The sequence below is a fragment of the Neolamprologus multifasciatus genome, chromosome 12, assembly GCF_963576455.1.
Source record: "Neolamprologus multifasciatus chromosome 12, fNeoMul1.2, whole genome shotgun sequence".
In the NCBI taxonomy this organism is placed as follows: domain Eukaryota; kingdom Metazoa; phylum Chordata; class Actinopteri; order Cichliformes; family Cichlidae; genus Neolamprologus; species Neolamprologus multifasciatus.
Genome location: NC_140450.1, coordinates 1,701,606 through 1,725,126, shown reverse-complemented (window position 1 = coordinate 1,725,126; position 23,521 = coordinate 1,701,606). Strand labels below are relative to the sequence as shown.

General features: G+C 45.7%; 1 protein-coding gene across 1 annotated transcript in view; it reads right to left on the bottom strand.

Annotated features, from left to right (window-relative positions):
• Positions 1–17,903, bottom strand: part of dapk1 (death-associated protein kinase 1) — a 77,621-nt gene extending 59,718 nt beyond the window's left edge. Inside the window, exons 1-2 of the mRNA XM_085179947.1 lie at positions 17,732–17,903; positions 16,955–17,139 (exon numbers count right to left, since the gene is read on the bottom strand). Coding sequence (XP_085036073.1) covers positions 16,955–17,016 — 62 coding nt within the window. The 5' untranslated portion in view covers positions 17,017–17,139; positions 17,732–17,903. The remainder of the gene's footprint in view (positions 1–16,954; positions 17,140–17,731) is intronic.
• Positions 17,904–23,521: the final 5,618 nt, after the last annotated feature.

The window sequence follows — 23,521 nt, the reverse complement described above, 5'->3', positions numbered from 1 at the left end:
TCGGCCTCGTCATGGTGAGGCAGCGCTGGAGTGCACAATGTTCAGTGGTAATGAGCAGGACGGCCTTGTACACACAAGTGAGTGAAGTGGGAGTGGGCAGGGAACGTCTCATGATAACAACGCCGCAGAGAGGAAGGGCGGCGCATCTGGGTGACAACACGCGGCCGCACATGTTTGCTACGTTGCTGTGTTTCGTCTCCTATTCTTATCTGTAACTGTTGTCACAGCGTGAACTCCCACGGGAACGACGGCCACGCCCGGAGCAGAAGCAGCTGCCGCTCTTTACAGCACGATGAGAGAAGGAGGAGCTTAAAAGCTCTCAGCGCAGATCCACCGACCTCATGTTGGACCCACATGGTCCAACATGAGGTCGTAAAGCAGGTTTGTGTGTCGGTGACAAAAACCAAACCTGCAGCACTGATGCATCTGTGCAGCTGCTGCTCCACAAACAGCTCGTCTGCGAGAGTCACAGAGACGTCGGAGCTGCAGGACGTTCAGCGAAGCAGCTGCTGGAAGCTTTGATAACATAAGGTGACATCATCAGCTTCCAGCTGCTCGAGGAACAGGAGAAACCACTCAGGACAGTAATGTTTAAGTAGAGCCAGTTTATTAATTTAACGCCAACGTGGAGACGTCTGCATCAAACCACAGGAGGCAGAAGTTCGTTAGCACTCAGCGACGGATTAATGGAGCCAAAGCTGAGCAGTGACAGCGAGCTGCTACCACATCGACGCTCCACAGACTCACTTTTTCTTTATGGTTCAGTTACTTTCAGCTCTGACACTCATCAGTAAACTTCTCTTTTACCAGTTAATCAAATATAAACACTTTTACTCGCTGTGAAGGAAAAACAAGGTTTAAGAAAGTGTTTCTGCTCATTTCATCACAGGGTCGACGTCACAGCTGCTCAGGTCAAAGCACCAGCAGCAGAGCAAGGACATGATGAAAGCTTCTGGGTTATTCATGAGCTTCAGGAGTTTCTGTCTTTATACGACGGCTGACTCACAGAGTCCGAGAATCACGTCGGGATTTTGTCCGCAGTTGAATCTGAAGGAGATCGCCTCTACTCCAGATGCAATCCTCCTGCTGTTGGTGAAGCAGCTGCCACACGGGGCAACAACTGTGAATATATGAACCTTTTACCAGCAGCTTCTGTCAGCTCAGTGCAGGAAGAGTTAAGGACTTAAGATGTAAATGCATCAGGAGTGAAAAGAGGGAAGTGAAGAAGGAATAAATCCTGGGAAGTCCCCCAGCAGCCGGAGCACTTCAGGGTCACCTGATCCAGGCCCAACTATAAGCGTTTAAAATGTGAGGTCTTAAAAGCAGAGAGAGCGTCTGCTGAGTCCAGACTGGATCAGTCTGAGTGACAACATGATTATCCCAACATCGCTGTGCAGGAAGCTGCACGATGACAATAAAAAGCTCTAATTCTGAGGTCCTAACATGAGGTCTCCACAGGTTCATGTTCAGGTGTGGAAACTGATCTGTGACGACGTGATCAGCAGCTCAGAAACACACTGATGTCACAGCAGAGCAGGGAAACAGATCTGCATCAGCGCAGTTTTCTGATTGACATCGAACCTTAAATCACATGAACATTAAAACTACGCAGGCCTCATTTAAACACGACGGGATTATTTTAGCAGCAGGGCTGTGTTGGAGAGGAGCTTCCTCAGTGAGAACGACGTGATAACGAGCTCACGGAGGTTCATGTCGTCAACGCAGGGTGTCTGGCACAGCTCGGGCTGACAGCAGCTGATGACACACACACACACACACACACACACACCAGGAGAAGTCTGCGTTCTCTGCTGGACAGCTGACTGTAACACGCTCCTGCTGGCTTTCTGTTCTCAGAGATGAGAACAAACCTCATGTTATCTTCACACATCTGCATCTTTACTCCACACTATCAGGCTTTGTCCAAGCAGACACTTTCTGCAGAATAACCTGATGTGTATGCGATTCCACGGCTGTCTGGGCTTGAAAAAGAAAGTAAGATGCTCAGCCTCCTAATCTTTGGCCCCGATCCATCCATCCATCCCAGCCCCGGCCTGTGGGAGCAGAATCAACATATAAAGACATTTTACGCCGTCAGTATGAACACACAGGGTAAAATCAAAGCCCTTCCTGCAGCAGACCATCTGTGCAACGTGTTAATGCATCCTTTCCCTGCTGTTACAGCACAACAGCACAGCTGCTAACAGGCAATCATCCCAACCCACCACCTCATGCATCTCCACCAGCAGGCTGACCCGGTCGCATTACTCAGCTGCCCCCCCCCCACACTGAACAGATCCCAGCTGTTTGGACTGCAGCCAGTTAAGGTGGCAATGCTCTGAAAAGCTGCTGGTAGTTGGAGAAGCCCCCTACCCAGAACCTGCAGGAGACGGGAACTGGTCCTCGATGCTGGGACTGAAGACCACCAACGGGCTGCTGCTGGTTTAGGATGGACTCGTCCACAGGATAAGAAACCAAAAGGCTGCTCCGCCTCCTCTCCCACCAACACTGAGTCTCGCTTCATTTGCCAAATAAATGATCATAATAAGCAGCTTTGCATGCAGACTGGTGTTGATCACTAACAACAGCGTTAAACAGCACAAGCTCAGAATAAGAGCACATAAGAAACCCTCAAGCTTCAAAGATCACGTCTTCGTAACACAAACACAACGATGAGGTTTCTCTGAGACACAAAGCCCAGCGCTGTCCAACACTACACCGTGCAGCTCTGTCACTGCTGCGAGCGGCTATCGATTGGCTCTGAGCGCCACTACTGTGAAACCGGAGAGGCTGCTGAAAAGCTGAAGTGTTAAGTACAAAGCCGGGCAGGCTGGAGAGCTCCGGGAAGGCGCACACGAGGCTTCTCTGTCACATGTGACGCGGGCGCACTCGGACACGTTCAGTAAGTGGGAAACGACGAGTGCGATCTCGCCTCCGCTCGCCGTCCTTCGCTGCAAACACAGCAAACTTTGCTTTCTTCTCTATGTTGTTCATTTTTGTGCAGACTGCTCTGTTACGAGCCATCATCATCATCATCATCATCATCCTTCATGAAACAGTAACTCAGACTTCAAATAAACGTTTCTTTAGACGTGCAGGCGTCTCTGTAACAGCAGCATCGTTCAGTTTAACGTCTGCTGGATTTCCAGCTGATGTGTTGATGTGTTGACAGACTAACAGCTGAAAACGCTGCTTTTCTTTAAACTGAACAGAGATGATTGATGAGGAGCTTTTACTGTGTTTTAATGTAACTGGAACAAACTCAAACACGTCAGTGAGGCGGAGCGCTTCACATCGATCGCTGCGAACACCTGAGATCAAACGTCTCCTGTAAAGACGCCGTGAAACGAAACATCGGAGTATAAACGGACGTCTGTCAGCTTTCACAAAGAAAACATCCCACTGTTCCATGTGTGTTTCTCCTGCATCAGTAATAAACTACTGTAGGATATAATGAGATAAATGTCTTCATGTTTGAGCTTATTTAAATGAACCTCCCAAAGCTGTTTTGGGTGATTGTGCTCGTCTCACATCCGCCTAATAAACTTCATCGTCCACTGATGGAGACGCTTTCCTGAAACAGATCCGAGGCCATTAAGCACAGCTCTACTTTTCAGGGTCGATAACGGAGGCGTCTAATAAAAGGGAGCCGCTGTGATCTGGCACGAGGCTCGCTGCCCGTCAGCTCGGTGACGAAGCGGCTTTTATGCTGCCCGATCATTGGCTGATGGGATCGTTCATCAGCGAGGCCTAAAGAGAGGCGTGCTCGTCAAACCCTGGATAGGTGCGTAACCTGCACACTTTATATTTGACCTGATCCATTACAGCAGCAGTTAAAACTCAAGTATTCCTCTGCAGGTCACGTTCAGTCCAGCATCTACGGCGAGCGGAACAAACAGGTTTATAGTTGACGTGTCTGCACGTTCAGACAGCCCCTCCTCCTGATGTAGGACGCCAGCGTCGTCCTGTCATCACCCTGCATGAAGGTTGTGGTCACATGAACAGTCATGACACGACATCAGACACTGTGCTGCGAGGAGTCTGAGCGCTCTGAGAGACGTGCTGTCATAGACGTTCATGCCCTCTAATGTAGAACAGAATCGTATAGAACAGATTAGATGTATTTCATTATTATCAGGAAGTCCTAAAAACTCCCTGAAAAGCCTTCAGTTAATCCAAAATGCTGCAGCAAGAGTCCTGACAGGGACTAGAAAGAGAGAGCAGATTTCTCCTGTTTTGGCTTCCTGTTAAATCCAGAATTCAAAATCCTGCTCCTCACATACAAGGTCTTAAATAATCAGGCCCCATCTTATCTTAATGACCTTGTAGTACCATATCACCCTATTAGAGCACTTCGCTCCCGCTCTGCAGGCCTACTTGTTGTTCCTAGAGTATTTAAAAGTAGAATGGGAGGCAGAGCCTTCAGTTTTCAGGCCCCTCTTCTGTGGAACCAGCTTCCAGTTTGGATTCAGGAGACAGACACTATCTCTACTTTCATGATTAGGCTTAAAACTTTCCTTTTTGCTAAAGCATATAGTTAGGGCTGGACCAGGTGACCCTGAATCCTCCCTTAGTTATGCTGCAATAGATGTAGGCTGCCGGGGGATTCCCATGATGCATTGAGTTTTTCCTTTCCAGTCACCTTTCTCACTCACTATGTGTTAACAGACCTCTCTGTATTGAATCATATCTGTTATTAACCTCTGTCTCTCTTCCACAGCATGTCTTTATCCTGTCTTCCTTCTCTCACCCCAACCAATCACAGCAGATGGCCCCGCCCCTCCCTGAGCCTGGTTCTGCTGGAGGTTTCTTCCTGTTAAAAGGGAGTTTTTTCCTTCCCACTGTCGCCAAAGTGCTGCTCATAGGGGGTCATATGATTGTTGGGCTTTTCTCTGTATCTATGAAGCGCCTTGAGGCGACTTTTGTTGTGATTTGGCGCTATATAAATAAAATTGAACTGAATTGAATTGAATAGTATAGAATAGTAAAGAGTAGAACAGAACAGCCCTTTATTGTCACTGCACGTGCACAACAAAAGTAAAGAAAATCTGAAAGTAAAAAGAAAAAACAGAAAATAGTGAAACTTGAGTTCAGTGCAGTGGACAAATGTAAGCACGTCTTTACCAGACGCTCGTGCAGGTTTAAGATTCGTGTGAAACTGTTAATCACACGATTTGATAACAAAACGCATTTTAAACGCAGGCCGTGCACAAACCGTCAGATCGATCTGCTAATATTAGCCACGCTCGCACCGGCAGCCTCGGCTTCCTGCAGGTAGCACCCACACGCCTGCAATGAATGTGGCTACATGACAGTTTTCTGCCTCAAAGTGCTGCAGGAGCACGCCGCTTCGTGGAGGCCGCTTCATTGACCTCTCACCTCGCAGGTGTTGCTGTCAGTTGGAGCTGCAGCAGAACCGACATTTAAAAATGAAATCATGCGTTTAGCTGCCAGTATTTATGATGTAAACGAGTGCAGCCATCTTTAAACGTCAGGTTGACCAGTTACGAGCGTCAGCAGTTCTACGCCGTCTCCGTGGACGGCAGCGGGTAGCTGTGAATGCGTCCAGCGTGACAACTGTGTGCGACTGAAACGAGCTGACAGCAGAAGAAGCCATGTTCTGCTGCAGGAGAGTTTCTGCAAACACGTGACGTGAATACTTGAAACTGCGGAGGTTAGTAGCCCGCGCTGTTTCCTGATGTTGACAGCTTTGACCTTAGATGACATAAAAATGGTTATTTTTTTGCTTCGTACACGAATGCGTCATCTTGACTGTGTCATCCTTTAATTAGCACTAAGAAACCGAGGCCAGCAGCTCCATCAGAGGTTCAGCAGTTTTCTGCCTCACCTTCCAGGTAATGACCTCGATGCTGCTCGCTGTCAAAGCTTCACACTGACGGACCCTCGGGGGGCTGAGCGACGGCGCATTTTGCTTTTAACATCAGAGATGAATATTTGATGGGGATACAAATCGCTGCATCAGTGCCAAACTCCACAGTGAGAAGAACAGCATCAGTGGAGACCAGCTCAGATTTCATCAGATCCCCAGGAAGGTCTCCACAAAGGTTTGAACTCCTTCAAACACGACAACAACAACAAACCCCTGAACGACTCTGTGTCATTGTTATTTTATCATATAAAGAGAAGGGAACTAACCGCCTTCGTTTTGGGCGATGCATCCCTTTAAACATCACTTCAATTAAAGCTTCTCTACTTAATTAAACTGTCTTCGGCTCACGGGGGATGGATACAGTCCCAGCGCTCTGCAGGCCAGCCTGCGTCCACACTCACAACATCAGCCTGTTCCTGCTCGGCTCTCCACACTTCCTCTGCATCCGACGCTCGCTGGCTGCAAACACGCTGAAGGAAATAATAAGTAGAGACGACAACGCACAGAAACAGTGAAGTGAAACCACAGACTGCTGACGGATGATAGTCAGTTACTGCCCCTCCCAATCTGAACCTCGAGTCAGCTGATTTTACAGTAAGAGCAGCTGAAGCGTTGCTGACAGTCACAACCGTCGAAGGGTTTCTCTCACCAACACACGGCTGCTGGTTCTCCTTTACACTGAACTTAAATTAAAACAGGCGTCCAGAGAGCAGCAACAAATATAAAAACTACAAGTTTTGCATAAACAGTTAAGTGGCATCGTTATAGTTTGTACTTAATTTAATTGAATAAGCCAGCCTTGATGCAGATGCTACATTTCTGAATAATCAGCACAGTTTGACACTTTTGTTGGTGAGTTCGCAGCTTCACGTTATTTCTGTGGCTGTGCAGCTTCAGCGCTGATCATCGCGGTTTTTAAAACTGCTGTTAGCATGAGGGAATCAGGCCTGTGAGTGGAAGACAACACATTTCCAATAGTGATGGGTCGTTCGCGAACGAAATGGCTCTTAGAGCCGACTCTTTGAAGTGAACGACGCGAGCCGGCTCCTTATTGGGATCCTTATTTTAATTATTTGAATAAATATGAGTGCTTGTCTATAAATACACAAAAAATACACACATGCTTTCAATTGTGTAATTTAAGTGTTCTGGTTAGCTCTGTTTTGGAAGTTCAGTAAATGCTAGAAATGTGTTTTGGAGTTTGTATATGCTTTAGAGTTTGTACGTGCTTTGTCTCTAGGGGCCATATATAAACATATATAAATAAAACCACTTTTTTTAACATTAGTAATTCCTTTTCTGCATAATTTTATATTATTGTTAATGATTAAATAATTAAAGCAACAAAACAACCTGAAGAGCCGGTTCGGAGCCGAAAGAGCCGGCTCTTTTTAGTGAGCCGAGCCGAAAGAGCCGGATCTCTAAAAAGAGCCGGAAATCCCATCACTAATTTCCACATAACATGAAACAAACACTCCTGAATGCATCTGATTGGCTGTGCTTGCAAAGGTCACGGGTGTGTCGTGGCATATTCATGAAACCAACAGGATGCAGGAGCTGCAGGTTATCCTCGTCATGGACACGAGGTTAAAAACAACCAGAGGCCTGTCGCGCTTTTTCACTCCGCGTCTGTTTCCACGGGCAGCTGAGTCTCAGCAGAAACACATCAAACTGTAACTGCAGCTCAGTCACAGGAAGTCACAGGACGAAGCCTCTGCAGCGGCCGCGACGTGTCCGCGTGAAAAGTCCCGGTGAGGCTTTTCATCAGTGTGGGAGGCCGGCGTGGAGTGCTCCCGGCCCACTCTGCGGTAGTGTGGGCCACAAACTGCACCGGCAGAAAAAACATTACGCAACCGCCGCGCCATTGTGTACGGCGGAAGGGTAACCACGGCAACAGGGCCGAGAGACTGAGGAAGCGGCGCTGGTTGGAGGAAGGAAGAGTGCGCTATAATCCTGGGTGGGTGTAAACAGCGCGCGTGCGAGTGTTTGTGTTCAGATAAGGATTTTATCAGCAGCTTTCTGACACCTGTGAAACTTATTAAACGTCATCAACGCCCTGAGAGCGTCACCGCACCTCAGCAGGGCTCAGCGTCGCTCCCCTCGGGCTTTAATGGCTCTACATTCATTAAAAACCAGTTTCAACGATCTTATAAGACTGTAAAAAGGAGCATTGATGCTGTTGACGTGGACGTGACCCGACCTTACTGTGGTTATCTCCCCGCGTGGTTAATCTGTTATGCAAAGGTGCGCTGAGTGTCAGCGAAGCATCCAGAAGCTGTTCAGCTGTATCAGAGGTGATGTTTGACATCATGTTTCCAACAAACACACTTCACCTGAGCAACACACCTGGATGTAACATGACCCACTGTAGCATTTCTAAAATAAAATGTTATTTGTCTGCGGTCAGTATGAAAGCAGAGAGTTCAATGCTCTTATTCTGAAAGTAAAGAGTTCAATCGCTCTTATTCTGAAAGTGCACCCGCACCGAGGCGAGCGGCTGCAGCAGAGACTCAGTGGAGACGCAGCTGATTGCAATACTTCATCATTTATATGTCACAACACACTCGGGGACTAAAATATTTGCAGGAGAGCACAAAACAGCATTTTGCAGCAGGTGTCGCACACCTGTGTGTGTGTGTGTGTGTGTACGGGCCACGCCACCTCTCCATCAGCACACACACAAACTCGTTTTCAAACTCAGTGAGGACATCTCATTGACATAAGGCTTTCCCTAACCATCAAATATCTGAGTCTCATAAACGCCTTTAAACTTCCAATTTTGTCCTTCACAAAGATATGAATACACACACAGGAGATCAGTGACTACATTAGCCTGGTGGTGAGCACTTTTGCCTAACAGATAAAAGAGACCAGGAGCAGACTCCCTGTGAGGCCTGCATGAAGGGCAGCGTTCACATCAGGACGGCTAACTTTCTGCTACAGCCTTGTTTCCTCCAGCCAGGTGTGACTCAGGGGGGAGGAGTCTCATTCAGACACAACTGCAGGTTGAAGGAACTAATAACGTCTCCTCTGATGGAGAGATAACTGACAGAAAGCTAAATGAGAGGCAGGCAGTGTTTGCCCTCGTCTACAGCCAGAGTGAAAAGACATTCAAGTGTCGCAGGAATGTCAGTCACCTCCCCCAGGCCCGAGCTTTCCACGACACAAACAATGGAGGCATTGTGCTTAAAGGTAAAGAGGAGAGGTGAAAGGTTTCCTTTGCCATCTTCACACTTGTCACGACCAACAGCCTCCAGGACCTTCAAAGAGTTCAGACGCTGCAGAGACACAACAACAGACTCCTGCTCTGATCCCAGCTGTGACTCTGAGAGGACTGAAAGCAGAGATGATCATGCTGGAAGAATCCTCGCAGTCACACTGATGAACAAACACCCAGAGAGAAGATTAAAAAAACCTGTGAAACAGTGGAAAGAGCTGCTGAACTGTGAAGTTCTCAAAACAATAAATCATCAGGAATCAATCATGAAGAAATGAAGGTTTCTTTCCCCCAAAGCACCAACGTTAGTGGTCGAACAGGCGCACCAAACTGGTCACCAGCATCTTGTTATTAATCTGTCTCTCTTCCTTCTCTCACCCCAACCAATCACAGCAGATGGCCCCGCCCCTCCCTGAGCCTGGTTCTGCTGGAGGTTTCTTCCTGTTAAAAGGGAGTTTTTCCTTCCCACTGTCACCAAAGTGCTGCTCATAGGGGGTCACATATTTTTCTCTGTACTTATTACTGTAGGGTCGACCTTACAATATAAAGCACCCTGAGGTGACTGTTGTTGTGATGTGGTGCTGTGTAAATAAACTGAATTCATAACTAATCAAACATGTTTAATGTTTACAGAAATATGAACGTTTAAACCCATATTGTACGATCGACACGCGACTTCATCTGCAGGCTGTAAACACTGATGAGTCGCTGCAACAGACCCGTCCGACCGGCTCGATCGTCACGTCTGACGATCACGACGAGCGTCTCCTTAACCGTCTGTGGGCTGCTGGTGCGTTTATAGGCTGAATATGAGCGAAAGCTTCTGGTACTAAGAATCAAAAATGCTCATTTATTCAGCGTATCAGAGATGTGTGTGTTACCTGTCTGCTGTGGGTACTAATTAAATTAAGGGAAGTCCTGCACCGTCCACTGAGGAGACGCAGCAGAGCTTTCTCTCTGCCTGCTTCTTCCAACAGGGCCCCGCATGTCTGACGAAACTGACATTCAGCAAGTTTCGAGCCGGTTAACTCCGCTGTGACTCAGGGGAAATCAGCAGGCGCAGACTGGTTTTGTAGGTTGAGCAGAGCTGAGCTGATGTGACCTCACCTCTGACTCTGTCAGCATTAATTAAAAGTTCCTTTTAAAAGCTGCTCGTTTCCCTCTGCTTATCTCACGAGTCCAACTAAAAACACGCAGCTGAAAACGTGTCAGGAGGATCTGTGAAGGTCAGAGGAATCCTGTTAATGTGAGGAATGAGAGACTAAATAACTGACAGAGAGAGAGACTGCATGTTCTCTGATCAACACTGAGGTTTGACATGTAGTCATGTGACGTCACATCAGCGCCACATCTATGACCGCAGCCCAAACGAGGCTTTACCTAAAATCCTGTTTACAATAGTTATTCTTTAATCCCTCAGGATATTTTTCCAACAGTGAAACTTAATCCGCTCAAAGATTAATGAGATTTTACTCGTAGTGTTTCAAACGATCCTTCGTGTAAACCCACGCAGGACGCAGAGACGAGTTAAGCTGCGCTGGACGTGTAGTTGTGTCCAAACGAGCGTCTTTCCCGGCTCGCAGGTTCAGCCGTCCATGAACGTTTCTTTGCATCAACCCAACGTTGGTGTGTTTGTTTGTCTTCAACGTACCCACTCGGGTTTGTCTGCACACTGACCCAATACTGAACGATGCATCTGCAGACCTCCGTGGTCTGGTGCTGCTTTCATCGTAGCCTTTGATTGGCCCTCGCTGTCACGAGTGGGCGAGCATGTGTGAAAAGAAGACAGATATTCCAAGGAAGGAGACGAGGAGTTACGTTTTCATTCGTTTGGAGTCGTTGATGCGGCGAGAGAAGAAGTCTGCGTGCAGTTTGTCTGCGTGCAGTTTGTCTGCGTGCAGTTTGTCTGCGTGCAGTTTGTCTGCGTGCAGTCTGTCTGCGTGCAGTTTGTCTGCGTGCAGTCATCAGAGTTGTTCCCGTTCACAACAGGAGGAAAACCAAGCGTGAGAGTTTAAACTTGGAACGTTGCAGAAGATGAGAGACAGAAACGGGAGGAGTTGTCTTCCTCCACCGTTTACCACCCCTCGGTTTCCACGCTCCACCGCCTGCACGTCTCTCCTAATTGGCCGCAGAGGGTTGTAGCTCGTCTCACGTGCGCTCCAACACTCAGCTTCACGCTCAGCGTCACTTCCTGCCGTTCACCTGCTACCACAGCAGGCAGGAACCCAATCATCCCGCCCTGACTGCAGAGATTAATTGAAAATAATTGAGGATAATCCAAGTGAGTCGGAGTTCAATGTGAGTCTAAGTGCAGCAACTAAAGTCGGCCTGAGCGTCCTGATCAACTCTCTCACAGCTGACTCGTCTTGTTTACGGTTTTTCCCTCCTCGTCTGTCTTTAATGACCTCGAGGCTGCAGGAACATTAGCTGCTCCTCTGACTCACGTTCTTATTACTGCTGCTAATGTTGGCAGGCTGCAGCTCAGGGTGTGCTGCACACAAGTGTGTTAATGACTGAATGTAAATACATACAGCGAAGCAGCAGACGCACAAACAAGAGTCGGATGTTTTCCTCTGATCAGGATTCATGACCAGCATCTACATGACTCCCAGTTTGACCCGGTTATTGAGGCTTGGTTTCCAGTTACCACCAGTCGTCTGATAAGCTGGAACATATGGACTGAAACGTGCTCATTTCGCATTGCTGACTGCTCGGCCTCTGCTGCAGCGTGAAGCTTCCTCATTAGATCGACGAACAGCTCGTCCAACCTGCCCGACGGCGAGCACCGAGCACGGGGATAAAAGCAGCGCACGCGGTCCTCAAATGGTTTTAAAAGAGTTTTAAATATCAGTTACTCTAAAGATTTGTTTTATTACACAATGAACTAATATAACAACACATTTAAAATTGCATTAATTCTATTAATATTTCTATATTTTATTGACTCGTTTAATGATCCAGGGTCAATGATAAAAGACGCCTGATCAGAAAAACCCTCAAATCTCGGAGGATTAATCGCCGTATCCCACAGCAGCCTCCTCTCAGTGCTCCGGCCTAAAACTTCCAAATACGCGTGACACGTACGAATATCACGATCAGAGAAATGTGCAGCTGGACAGATGAGGCTACATGTGGGCAAAAAAAAAAGAAAAAAAAAGAAAAAAAGGAAAAAAAAGAAAAAAAGGAGAAAAAAAAGGAAAAAAAAAAAAAGAAAAAAAAAAGGAAAAAAAAGAAAAAAGAGAAAAAAGAGAAAAAAGAGAAAAAAAAGAAGAAAAAGAAAAAAATAAAAGAAAAAAGAAAAAAAATAAATAAATAAATGTGGCAACGAAGAAACGCTGGAAGAATTTCTCACTCAGACTGAGGCTGAACTGAGATCGGCTGTAGATCATTTCTTACACAAAGCTTCTAACACGTTTGTCGTGTTGTTATCCTGATATCTCGTCTGTTTGCAGTTTGGACAAACTGCAAACAGAGCAGCTCAGTGTGGGTCTGTCTTCACTGAGCGTGTGCATCCTTATGACGGCAGAATCAGCGACGTGGAGGATGCTGAGTCCTCTGACTCGTGAGGTCAGGTGAAAGGTCAGATGCATGGATGTGACAGCGAGATGCATCGAGGCAGCGACACAGACACGCAGCTTCCAGCGAGGCTTCCAACATGCAAATGATGCGATCGCACAGCAATAAAAAAACAAAGTGCAGACGTTACAACAGCATCAGCGCTCTGCTCCGCCTGTGCAGCTGTCTGTGATGGAGCTTTGACAGGTGGTGCTCTGTCTTTGTTCACAACCACAGTCACTGATGGAGTTAATGCAGAGCAGGCATCAGCAGACGAGCGGTGCTCATTTTTAAAAGTCCTCCACTTTTTATAAACCTGTTGTGTTGGACAGCAACGACCACACTGGAGCTGCTGCACAGCGGCGCTGCAGCCTGATAGGACCGCACTGCCGCTCCCTGGGATCCAGGGGGAGGACGGGGGGAGGGTGGGTGAGTGACAGGCTTCATCAAGGCCACTCCTGCTTCCCAGACTGCCCCTCCACCCAACAGAATAACCAAGGGTGGTGGTGGGGGGGTGAATGTAGGTCAGTAGCTGGTTGGGGCTGATTCCTGCTGCTGCTGACTGTCTGGAGCAGATTTACTGTCAGTGTCCTCCATAAACAATAAATAAATACATGAAGGAAAGATTTGTTCAGGGGAAATATGTTGAAATGGTTTCAGCTTCGACTCGAGGACTCAGGATCCTGTTTTGTATTCACAGCGATTCGTCTTTGGGGAGTTTTTCCAAGCGCAGCCTCAGCTTAATGCTTCTACCTTCATTTGCATTGCAGAATCTTTTTAGAGCTACAGCCTCCCCCCCTCCTCCTCCACACACACACACACACACACACACACACACACACACACACACACACACACACACACACACACACAATAGCAGGGCTAACTGGTAGAGAGCCACACAGCGGTCAGACTAACGATGGAGCTGCAGCAGCCCTGCAAAAATATGCAAAGTGTAAAACTGCCACGTGGACCCGATGAAAAGCACACAGCAAATGATTCCACAGTGGGAGTGGGCTCGTGTCATCTTTCTCTCTCAATCAGGAAACAAAAGGCTGAGTCAGCGTATCTCTGAACACGTGACAGCTCTGAATCTCTCACTGCAAAAGAAATAAATGAACCCAAAAAATAAGGAAAGCAGAACTTGACCGGAGTGCAAGCTGCGCCCGTTTCTGCAGCATGAGCGCATGCTCTGCTCAGACCTACACAGAGGTTTACTGTTATTCTACAGCAGTACTCGCATCAACTCAGATCAGATATCAGCCGCACTGACGGTGATTTCCCATCTGTCTGACGTCCCGTCTGGAGTCATGCATCATCTCCAGCTTTCTCCCTGCGTAGCTCAGAGCTGCATTTCGTTCAGCTGCCTCTCCAGCAGGTCTCACCCTGCAGTTTGGAGATTTCTAGAGATTTCTAACAAGCACCTGCAGCAGGTGGATAACTGGTTAAAGTCCTGCTGCACTGGTCTCACTGGGGACCAGTCCAAGGAGGTGCAGCTGAAGTCCATGGACGAGGCGAGGACAGCTGATTGTATTATGTGTCATAAAGCATCTCTAACTGAGGCCTCTGCAGAGGAGCACCACATAAACGACGTTGCTTAATCATTTCATTAAGAAAACACACACGCCGGCTGTCACGCACAACCCATAATGCACTGCAGAGGCACTGATAATGGAAGAAATCACAGCTTTTTCTGTTTCTGCTGATCGAACTGGAGGAACTAGAAGGTTTGATGGGGTAAAAAAAGCCCTGCAGCAACAGAAGCCTGAATGTTTGTGTCTGTGCAGACTAACATCCACACACACCATTAAAACACTGCAGCGGTGCTTCACCGACACTCGAGCATCACTCTGAGGAGGCGTCAAACAACCGAGCCTCTGAGATGCTGGCAAACTACGACGTCTTCAACAATCTGAGGCGTGAAGTGAGACTTACAGAGACCAGCTGAGCACAGATGTGGTCAACATCTGTCAGGAGGCCTTTAAACTAAACCCAGCCGGGCTCCACGCTGCACTTTTGTTTTTGGGGAAAACTCAAACTTTGATGCACATTGTGCAGCTCTGCAAGCAACAACTTGATGCTTTGCCCGGATCTTGAACGGCTGACCTGCAGTTTCACAATCGTTCTCTGACTGACACTTTATTAGGCGCGTCTAATATTTCCAGTTTTCCAGGTTGTCTGGAAGGCTCGAAAAACTGGGCGAGCAATGGCACACCGATCACAGAGGTGATAACAACATTTATAGATGGCGCTGCTAACATGCAGGCTTTGGCTTTGTTCCTGCGCGCTCGCTGCGCGTAGACGCTCATGCATGATGCTCGGCTTCACCGGGCATCAGGTCCTCCGTGCATAAGCAGGCAGTGTCGGTGTCAGTGACAGGATAGACTCACCGCTTGGGTGAATTCCCATTTTCCCATTTTGCCAAAGCGAATGGGCCTTAATCCAAGTGCAGCCGGCAGCAGGCCGGAGTACAGTCGGATCAAAAGCCCTCAGTCTGCAGGCATGTTGGGCTTCACAGTGAAAGACTCAGCAGGTTTCATCATTAACAGACTCTAAAGTTCATCCAGTACTAACACAAATATACAACGTCTGCACAGTCACTGTAGTTTCTGCATTTTCATCCAGAACCTCTGATTTCTTCTTCCTGTGCAGCTCGTCTGTTTGTGCAGTACAAGTGCTCCAATCCAGGCACAGCGAGCTCGCTTAACTGCACAAAAATGTCTCGTTTCAACACACGTGGGCTGCTAATGCAGAGGTGTCAGGCCCAGTTTGGGAGTGCTGCTGATCAGAGCGCCCGAGTCTTACATAAGACCACCTGTGTGCAGCGTCTATGGGAACGATCTGCTCGTTAAAACGTGACGCGGCAGCAAGGAGACGCCCGAGGACGCTGCAGGACGTCACCGGACTCAGATACGATTCTGAGTGACTGATGAGAGAAGTAACACGAGCCTCACCCATAAAAGACGCAGCAGAAACAAGAACACGTCTAGTTCCAGCTGCACACATGCTGCATGCCTCTTTGTGCAAAAGAAGTTTCCCACAGAAACAAACAGCAAACAGCAAACAGCAAACAGCAAACAGCAAACAGCATGCATGAATGACAGGACTGACGACAGGAGCAGATATTTTCTATCCCAACACTCCAGATGTTGGAATATTTAGGATGATTTAATAATGATGGCGGCTGACGTGCTCTCTATTCTCCCCATCCATCCTCAACAGAGAGCGGATCCCAGCCAATCGAGGCGATCACGCTGGCGTCTACTTTACCTCAGGCCAGAAACTCAATCCCATCACACACAGCTCCCCGATCGTCTCTGTTACTACAGCAGCAGCAGCAGCGCAGGCTTTCCTCAGAGAGCAGGAAGGTGAACACGACACAGAATCAGCAGCCACAAAGGCCGCGGAGCAGAAAACAGCTGGCTGATTATTACCAACGTTTCATAACCACAAACTCAGAGACCCACTTCCACAGCTGTGACACATCTGGGAGCTGGAGTGCATCTTGGCTGCATCATTTCTGCCTTTATTATTACGTAATGACTTTTTTTTTTTACCGAATCAGCAATAAAGTCACAGTGAAAACAGGAAAATCTGCTTTCACTTAAACTAACTTATGATTAAAAAACAACATTTGTGAAGCTGTTCAATGAACCAAAACCTGGATTTGGTTAAAATGAAGTCTTCAAAACATCATCCAGATCAGCTCTGTGCTGCTGCACGTCCTCACTCTGCTCCAACAGCCCAAACAAACTCACTCTGACTGCTTTTGTCAGCTCAGCAAAGATGACGGCACGAGAGATTTACGCTCGATGAGGAAGGTAAAGCCAGGTCGGCAGTTTGCTCCAGTCAACAAACACGTTATGTTTGGAAACATCTGCCACATTCGAGCCGCCCTGCAAACCAAACTCAGCTCTGTCACAGTGTTTCATACGCAGTCAGCTTCTTCTGATTATCAGCATCCACCTTTGACCAATCACAGGAGTGACAGCCAGGATGGACGCCTCCCTGTAAAGATCTACATCAGCCTCCTGCAATAAAGCCCAGGAAGACACAGCAACTCTTCATCACTGACACTGCATTATAAACTGTATTAATCACAGCTTATCACACTCACTCCCTCACAGTGGGGGGATTCAGACACGCGTGGACCACAGCTCTGCACAGATGGACTAAATCAACTTTGAAACATTTATTATCTTAATGAAAGCAGGTCTTTTCCCAGCACCCCCGCCCCGGGCACAGAAACGGGAAGTTGATGCGCATTAGAAACAAGCTCGGTGTGGACTCACCTCCCCAGCTCGTCCCCGATGTCATAAAATTCCTCCACATTTTCCGGGTTGAAAACAGTCATGTTGTCCAGGCACTTCTTCCCCGACCGCAGGCTCGTCACACCGGCTCTTCACAGCCACACCATCCCTACCAGCAGCCTCCGGTCTGGGCAGGGTAACGGCCGCCGATCCTCCTCATGCTCGGGCTTCCACACGGATCAACAGGAGGGCAGAAGAAACGAGAGCGTTAGATTATGAAAGCGTGCAGCTGCGGGGAAAGGTGGGCGAGCAGCTGCGGGGAAAGGTGGGCGAGCAGTCAACAAAAGGAGCCCAAAGTGACGGAGCTGAACCTGCAGCCCCGGAGCTGACCTGACCGCTCTGCCCCGGACTCCCGGCTCAGTTATCTGGCTGCCAGTTTTAAGATAATAATAATAACGCGTGCGTGTGTGTGTCGCCACAGGCCGGAGAGGAACGCAAATAACCCCGTGTGGACGCTTGGTGTAGCCATGGGAAACACGCTAACCTCCTGCTGCTTTCAGCCCGCTGAGGAAAATGACTGCTGAGGAAAGTCACAATAACGAGCCGCACAGGTGTCTCACCCGGTTTAACCGTGCGTGCCAAAGTGCCCCCCCAAAAAACAACTACTTTAACCACCAGACCCCTCCGCTCCCCCCGCAGTAACAGCACGGCTCGCCCCGGTAACGTTTTATTCCTCCGGAGTCTGAGATATGAACCTTAGCTGGAAAGATTTCTCACCGGGAAACGGGGGGTTTCCAGATTACTCCGTGGAGCTCTTACCGTGTGCCGGTGGGGGTCCCGCTGCCTGACGAAGCCGAGATTTCATGCGGTTAGTGGGAGGCTGTGATCCAGGTTCGGCTCACGGAAGACAAAATGCTGCTTTGAACGGGAGAAATCAACGTTAACAATGTGAGGCAGGCTGGTCCTGGTGCTGCGTTCACGGGCTGGGGTTAAATAGGAGATCGGAGACTTGGAGCGACCGGAGGACACGCTGTGTGTATTTCACGTTTTACCGTTAAACGAACAACGGTGACGTCAACAGATCAAAGGAAGAAAATCTAAACAGTGATTTTACTAAAGGTCACTATAATCGGTGGGAGTTTGTCATCCAAATTGTTAGTAAAACGAAGCTGAGATGTCCGAGTTTCTACGTGTCGTGAAGGCAGCGTGGGTGTGTGAGCTCCGTCAGTCGCAGGAGGGCAGCAAACCTTCACTTTGAATCACAGAAGCTGAAGATTTGTGCAAAAATACGTTTTTATGTAATTCAGACGTTTTATGTTAATCTGTTTATTTTATTCCCTTTTTAAAAAAAAATCATTTTTAGAGTAAAAGTAGCAAAATCCAGACTTTTTGTCATTATTGCAATGAATTAACATCTGTCATCAGTTATTTATTTAGATAAAATAAACATTTAATAACAATTTAGGATTACAAAGCTGTTATTAGACATCTACAAAAATAAAATGTTTACTTATTTTATTGTTTTTCCTCACTTCAAGTCTTTTTACAATTAAAGAGTGAATAGTTATGCCTGCATGTTTCTGTAATGCAGCACTGAAAAGGACTCAGTAGTTAAAGCATGCAAACTGTATCAGGCAGAACTACATTTCTCTAAAAAGCACATGACACATTTGTCAGCTGGTTCAACATCATGATATTTGTTGTTATTATGGTAAAATAATATTTTTATAGAGTGGAAACCAAAACATCAGGGAGCAAGTTTGTTTCCAGTGTAACCGGTGATTCTGCGCTGTGTCTGATAAAAAAGGTAAAAGAAAGAAAGGCCTCCAAGTAAATCATTTGCCCACTCCAGCTCCTCTCCCACAGGGGAATTGTAGAAAAGGGGAAAGGCCAAAGGGGTACACTGTATTTATAGGGTTGCACCAAAGAAGAAGAAGAAAAGAATGAGGAGGGGCTCTAACTGATAATGAACATAACTACAGACTTGGAGGTCCTAAAAGTCAGGTATAAAAGGAACAGTTTGGGGGTTTGGATTTTGTGTAATTATAACAAGATGTGATTTATGACCCTGTTACACCATCGAAAGATTTTAAACGAGCTTCATACCTCCAGTCAAGCCGTGACCTGATGCTGATGCTGATGCTGATGAGCTCCTTTTCACTGCGTTCTGATGAATCATCATCACACGAGACATAGAAAACAATTTTCTGCTGGAAGAATAAAGACTGAGGATTGATAAAGTCTCTGGTGAGTGAATCAAAGTGTCCTCTGGGTGCAGCTGAGGAAGTTAACAGCAGAGACGTGACGGCTGACAGAGAAACTCAATGACTTCAATGTTTTATTAAATTTGAAGGATTTTCTATGTGGTCTCAGACATCTGGACAGACGATACACTGCATATTCAAATATACATACTGCTCCTCGTGCTTTTTAAATACCTTCTGGGTTTGTGAATGCAGACTGAAGAAAGAACTGTTGGTTTAACTGCAGCTGCATTTGAAACCAACAATGTATTTATGTTTATTTAAGAGAAAGAAGAATAAATGTGACCAGTATCTAAAGTAAAATGCAATATGAGATTAAAAAGATGATATTTATCTGTCAGTCTGTGAAGAAAGTTCTAAACACTGTAGCGTGAACCTGATTTTGGTGTTTTTCAGTAAAAAACTTCTCTTAAAGATGTGACGTATAAGAATAAATGAATAACTCAGTAATTGCTCCTGCACACAGGGTAAAAATGCAGTTTACAGTCTGGATGAGGAAACAAACTTTATACATTAAAACAAAGTCTCTGTTGACCTTTCACGTTTACATTTTCAACCAAAGCAAATGTTTACAGCTGATCACAGCTGCAGGTCTTTTCTCAGCAGCTGATCTTCAAATATAGATTTAAAAAGCTAATATTTAAAAATATTATTTATTTATTTTTAGTCAAACATCTCAACCAAATAAACTGGGAGATGATTAAAGCAGCAGAGGAACGTTTGGGCTGAAAAGAGGAAAATTAAACGACTCCTGTTGTCACAGTTTGCAGCCAGAGGGACAGATGAAGAGTTTTGAAGAAGATGATGTCGTTGGTGCACCGAATGGTTGGATTGGATTATCAGCCGGTATTAAACAGATTACCACCCTGAGAGGAAACAAAGTCTGCTAACTTTGTTTATCTTTTGGCTTTTCTTTTGTTTAACCAGCAGCTTTTCCACCATCAGCCCCTATTAACACCACAATAACAGTGATGTGACAGCTTAAGCCCCAAAATATTCATTTCATATTCTGGTCATTTATAGTAAGATCAGGAGAGGCTGCAGAGCCGATCCTGGTGTTCTTTCATTCTTCTGAAAGTTTGTGTATCATTTTAAAATATGATGCTGGAAACAAACTGCAGCAGGAACTTAACCCAAAGCAGGTTTTAGTGCTTTGTCAGAGGTTTCATACAAGTTAGGACACAAGCATGAAAATAACAACAAAATTCATTGATTTGCGAAACTCAGATTTAATTGATAATAGAAGATAGAAAATACACCAAGTGTTTAAACTGAGTGTTTAAACACTGGAATAAGTCTCTCTGTCCAAAGTATTTAAGTGAGGAGCAAAAACTGCTTCACTTTCACTCACTTTAAACACGTAGTGTGCGCCATCTAGTGGCCACAATGGTAAACTACACCCAATAAGAAATAAAAAGTACACAGATTACAGTTCAATGTTAGCAATAAAAACTGAAGCAAATATCTGAAAATTGTTTAAAATCAAGACAAAAGTATGACTGCAGTTTATCATCACCTTACTGTATGTGAATGAGTTTGTTATCTTCAGTGTAAGAGCATCAGACCAACACTCAGCAACATTAGGACTGGCACAGGCAGACCTGCAAACTGCACATAGAAACACCTGAGCCAATAAGTAGGCTTGTATCCAGGACCACTGCACCAACATGAACGTCCAGGGACATGAAGACACTGCTGTGGAGCAGGAAGCACTCAGAGGGTGTTGTGGTGTTTGTCCAGGGAGCGGAGCGCCACATGCACGCGCATGTCGGAGTTATAATTTGCTTCTGAGGTTGTTTCACCACAGTGGCAAGTAAACATTATTCAATGATAACTGAGCAAAGTGATCAAATACACTGAATTAATAACAAAGTCATCTGTCTGACCATCTTGTTTCATTCTTTCCTTTGGGATAGTTGCTGCTCTTTCACTTTCAATTCAGTTTTATTTACACAGCACCAAATCACAACAACTGTTGCTTACGGTGCTTTATATCATAAGGTAGACCCTACAATAATATATACAGAGAAATGACCCCCTATGAGCAGCACTTTGGCGACAGTGGGAAGGAAAAACTCCCTTTTAACAGGAAGAAACCTCCAGCAGAACCAGGCTCAGGGAGGGGCGGGGCCATCTGCTGTGATTGGTTGGGGTGAGAGAAGGAAGACAGGATAAAGACATGCTGTGGAAGAGAGACAGAGGTTAATAACAGATATGATTCAGTGCAGAGAGGTCTGTTAATACATAGTGAGCGAGAAAGGTGACTGGAGAAGAAAAACTCAATGCATCATGGGAATCCCCCGGCAGCCTACGTCTATTGCAGCATAACTAAGGGAGGATTCAGGGTCACCTGGTCCAGCCCTAACTATATGCTTTAGCAAAAAGGAAAGTTTGAAGCCTAATCTTAAAAGTAGAGATAGTGTCTGTCTCCTGAATCCAAACTGGAAGCTGGTTCCACAGAAGAGGGGCCTGAAAACTGAAGGCTCTGCCTCCCATTCTACTTTTAAATACTCTAGGAACAACAAGTAGGCCTGCAGAGCGAGAGCGAAGTGCTCTAATAGGGTGATATGGTACTACAAGGTCATTAAGATAAGATGGGGCCTGATTATTTAAGACCTTGTATGTGAGGAGCAGGATTTTGAATTCTGGATTTAACAGGAAGCCAAAACAGGAGAAATCTGCTCTCTTTCTAGTCCCTGTCAGGACTCTTGCTGCAGCATTTTGGATTAACTGAAGGCTTTTCAGTGAGTTTTTTGGACATCCTGATAATAATGAATTACAGTCGTCCAGCCTGGAAGTAATAAATGCATGAACTAGTTTTTCAGCGTCACTCTGAGAAAGGATATTTCTAACTTTAGAGATGTTGTGCAAATGGAAGAAAGCAGTCTTACATATTTGTTTAATATGTGCGTTGAAGGACATGTCCTGAGAAAAAAATAACTCCGAGGTAAAATTTCTCAATCTCAGTTTCCGTTGAGGTGTTACAGGTTAAACATTGACTCAGGTGTTCAGGTGTCTCAGTGATGTCAGCAATGAAGAGTTCCGCCCACTCTGCTGAGAAGACTTTGTTACAGGTGAGTTTTCACTTTGAAGAGATGTCGCAGGAAACGTGTGGAATACCAAAAGACGACTGTTTTTAGCTAAAAGACCTGAAGAGTCAGCATGAATTCTGTTCCCAGCACAGTGATGTCACAGACACACAGCTCAGGTAAGATCTGCAGGATGATCTGATCAATAATAACAACTAAAATCAGTTCATGCACAGATTGCAGGATCTCTGCGGTTCTGTTTGTGACGTTTGATCTGAAAGACAAAAATCCAGTGAAATGATTTTTTAAATTTCCTGTAAAAAGCTCGTCTGTTTTAAATTTGTTCAGATTTTAATAAAGTAACACTTTTAATCCAGCCGGGCATTTTTGTTCAAGAGCGGAGAGTCTAAAGTCCAGGGACGATGAATTTAATTGCAGCCATAATGTTAGGAGCAATAAAAAAATCAATAATAAAAGTATAATATTTAACTGTAAGAACATTAACTTTGTAAATGTAGATCTGTGTGTATTAGTGCAGCTTCTATTCATGTTAATAACCAGGAGCCCGTCAAAATAACATTTGGTTTTCAGAAAGTTTCAGACAGTCATGTCCCATCTGGTGTGTTTTTATTTGCTTTCATCACAGTTATGGATACTTTCCTTCTTTTCATCAGTTTGTGGACATCAGAGTAATAAATACGATACGTGGAATATATCTGAGTAACAGTAATGTAACACTCACTGTGACCTGTGTGACCTCCTGTTAGTCTGTAGTAAAAAAACAAAAAAACCCAACTTGAATTATTCCAAGTTATGGAATAACTTATTCCATCATGAATTGCTGTATTTTTCTCTTTTTATGTATTTAAGTATTTTTTTTTTATTTTTGTGACCGTAGCCATAATTTTCTCTTCTGCACCAACATCTGAAACTTTTGTATTAATCTTTAAAAAGGTTCATAAGTCTTAGTCTCAGATTATCTACGAACATAAAACTGATAGCAGAGAATATTCAGAAAGGGCCCTTTTTAAATCATTAACTCACATTCACATTAATAAAGCTGACCTTTGACCTGCAGTTAGATATAAAGTAAATGTGATGTGTATCACGCCCTGTGAGTCGATGAGTAACAGCATGCAAAAAGAAGAAAATGATAACGTCTGGAAAAAGTGAACATTGACCACAGAGTAGATAACATTCACTGTATACAGATAAACACAGACTTCTTGTTACCTTGTTTAATTTGAACAGACGCAAACTCATCAAGTAAAGCCTCTAAGCTAGGTGGGAACAAATATTAGAGAGTAACCTGACCT